Source organism: Rattus norvegicus, chromosome 5 (assembly GCF_036323735.1).
Source record: "Rattus norvegicus strain BN/NHsdMcwi chromosome 5, GRCr8, whole genome shotgun sequence".
Classification (NCBI taxonomy): Eukaryota; Metazoa; Chordata; class Mammalia; order Rodentia; family Muridae; genus Rattus; species Rattus norvegicus.
Window position 1 is genome coordinate 137578211 of NC_086023.1, and position 2178 is coordinate 137580388.

At 46.1% G+C, this 2178-nt stretch overlaps 1 protein-coding gene across 1 annotated transcript; it reads right to left on the bottom strand.

Moving 5' to 3' along the window:
* Positions 1-960: 960 nt before the first annotated feature.
* Positions 961-1947, bottom strand: LOC120093079 (olfactory receptor 2A12-like). Its single transcript, XM_039111566.1, has one exon. It carries the CDS (start codon positions 1930-1932, stop codon positions 961-963), a length of 972 nt encoding a protein of 323 aa, XP_038967494.1. The 5' UTR covers positions 1933-1947.
* Positions 1948-2178: the final 231 nt, after the last annotated feature.

Genomic DNA, 2178 nt, shown 5'->3' on the forward strand with positions numbered 1-2178 from the left:
AAGTTATAGCACAACTATCTCGGATCCCCAAGAGAATATTTAATATTTCAAAGTTTAGGCCTTTGGCTTGACAGTCTCCTGAATACTCTAAACCAACCAGACTAACCCTGGCTTTTATAACAAAAAGCAGTTAGCTCTACCTCTCTGCTCTGCTCTGGTCCCTCCAGTCACATCCCTGTTCCTTGGCTGAATCTTCTGCATGTCATTTCTTCTCTTAACGTGTCCCTCTCTTTCCCAGAAGTATTGCCCTCCCCTTCCTGTCTAGGTATCACCATCAGATACTTATTACAGCCAATCAGATACAATGCCAGATTTCCTTAGGCAGATGAGGAAGAATGAATAATTACACAGTGTGAAACCAGTGATGAGCCAAGGAGATAACAATACCAAGACACTGCCAGCATTTAGCTCTCTGCTGGGACAGAATTAACAGCTGGGTATACAGGGACACATCTTCACACACTGTTGCCTAACACCAAGAACTTTAACTATGTCTCTATACACAAAAATATCGCCCCCAACCCCCTGCTGTCAGGCTGGACCATACTACTTGCTGTGGCTAAAAAGATGTGTGGAAAGAAAATCAGAGCACTTTTGAGAAGTGGAGTCATAGTGAGTTGGGCCACTGTTTCTTTCCTTTTATTACACAATGACATTATGGATATAAGGTTGATCCCTGAGAATGGAGGCGAGAGCACAGAAGGTCACTTCACACTCTACAGCTACAAACATGAGCAGCAAATGAAACGTTGCAGTTATGATCCAGCTAGATCACTGAAGTGTTTGCAATTGTACCTTATATACTCTGTCAATCAGGACGGTCATCTTGGTTTCATGATTCTTCGTCCCAATTACTAACTACTACATTGGTTTGAATACACAGGTCAGCTATATACAATAAAGACACTGTCCTTTTCTTTAATAGTGAATACTCTAACTCCAGTTCCCCAGGATGCTGGCTCACCAGTCTACCCTACCATGTCCCATCAATCTGAGAAATGCCCTCTTGAGGTCCCTGTTTCTCAGACTGTAGACCACAGGGTTGAGCAAGGCTGTGAAGACATTGTAAAAGAGTGAGATCTGCTTGTCTTGCTCAGGAGAGTAGCTAGAATTTGGCAACATGTAGATGCAAATGGCTGGAGCATAGAAGAGTGTGACCACAGTCAGGTGTGAGGCACAGGTAGAGAAAGCCTTGCAGCGGCCCTGGGTGGACTTGATCTTCAGAATTGCCTTGGCAATATGAATGTAGGAGGCCACAATGAGGGAGATTGGAGTAAGAACCACAAAGACACTCAACACTAAGTCCACCATCTCTATGAGGTGGGTATCCATGCAAGCCAGGCTACGCACTGAAGGACCTTCACAGAAGTAGTGGTCAACTCTGTTGGGCCCACAATAGGGCAGACTCATGGTGAAGGAAGTATGTAACAGAGAGAAGAAGAAACCACAGGCAGAAGTTCTGGACACCAACTGTATGCACTGGCTCCAGTTGAGGATGACAGTATAGCGCAGTGGATAGCAAATGGCCACATACCGGTCATAAGCCATGACAATAAAGAGGATGCTCTCAGTCATACCCAGGGTCCCAAACATATACATCTGCAGCCAGCAGCCAGCAAAGGAGATGGTCTGAGAGTGAGCAAGAAGATGCACCAACATCTGGGGCATGGTGGTGGTGACATAGCCCATGTCCAACAGGGAGAGGGTACAGAGGAAGAAGTACATGGGCGTGTGCAGCTGTGTGTCCAGGCAGACCAGCATGACGATGATCCCGTTGCCCAGCACTGAGCTCAGGTAGATGAGAAGGAAGACAAGGAAGAGGATGCTGTTGGTCGTGGGGTCTCTGGAGAAGCCAATCAGGATGAACTCAGAAACCCAACTTTGGTTGTGCAGTGGAATCAACCACATGGTGGAGGCTGTAAGAGAATCCATTATTCTATGTGTCACCTGACACGTGCCAGCCATAGAGCCAGAAAGAGAAGATACAAGCTGAGGAGATGGTGCAAAAGTGAACCACTGATGCTGCTCCAGAGGACCAGACAGCTCAAAGCTGTGTCTAACCCCAGTTCCAGGGGATTTGACTTTCTGCTCTCACCTTCACAGGCCAGACACACACGTGGTACACAAGCATGCATATAGGCAAAAACCCATATATGCAAAATAAAAATTGATACTTTT

Excerpts from the sequence above, each read along its gene's own strand:
- LOC120093079 (XM_039111566.1), bottom strand. The coding sequence starts at position 1,932 with ATGGATTCTCTTACAGCCTCCACCATGTGGTTGATTCCACTGCACAAC.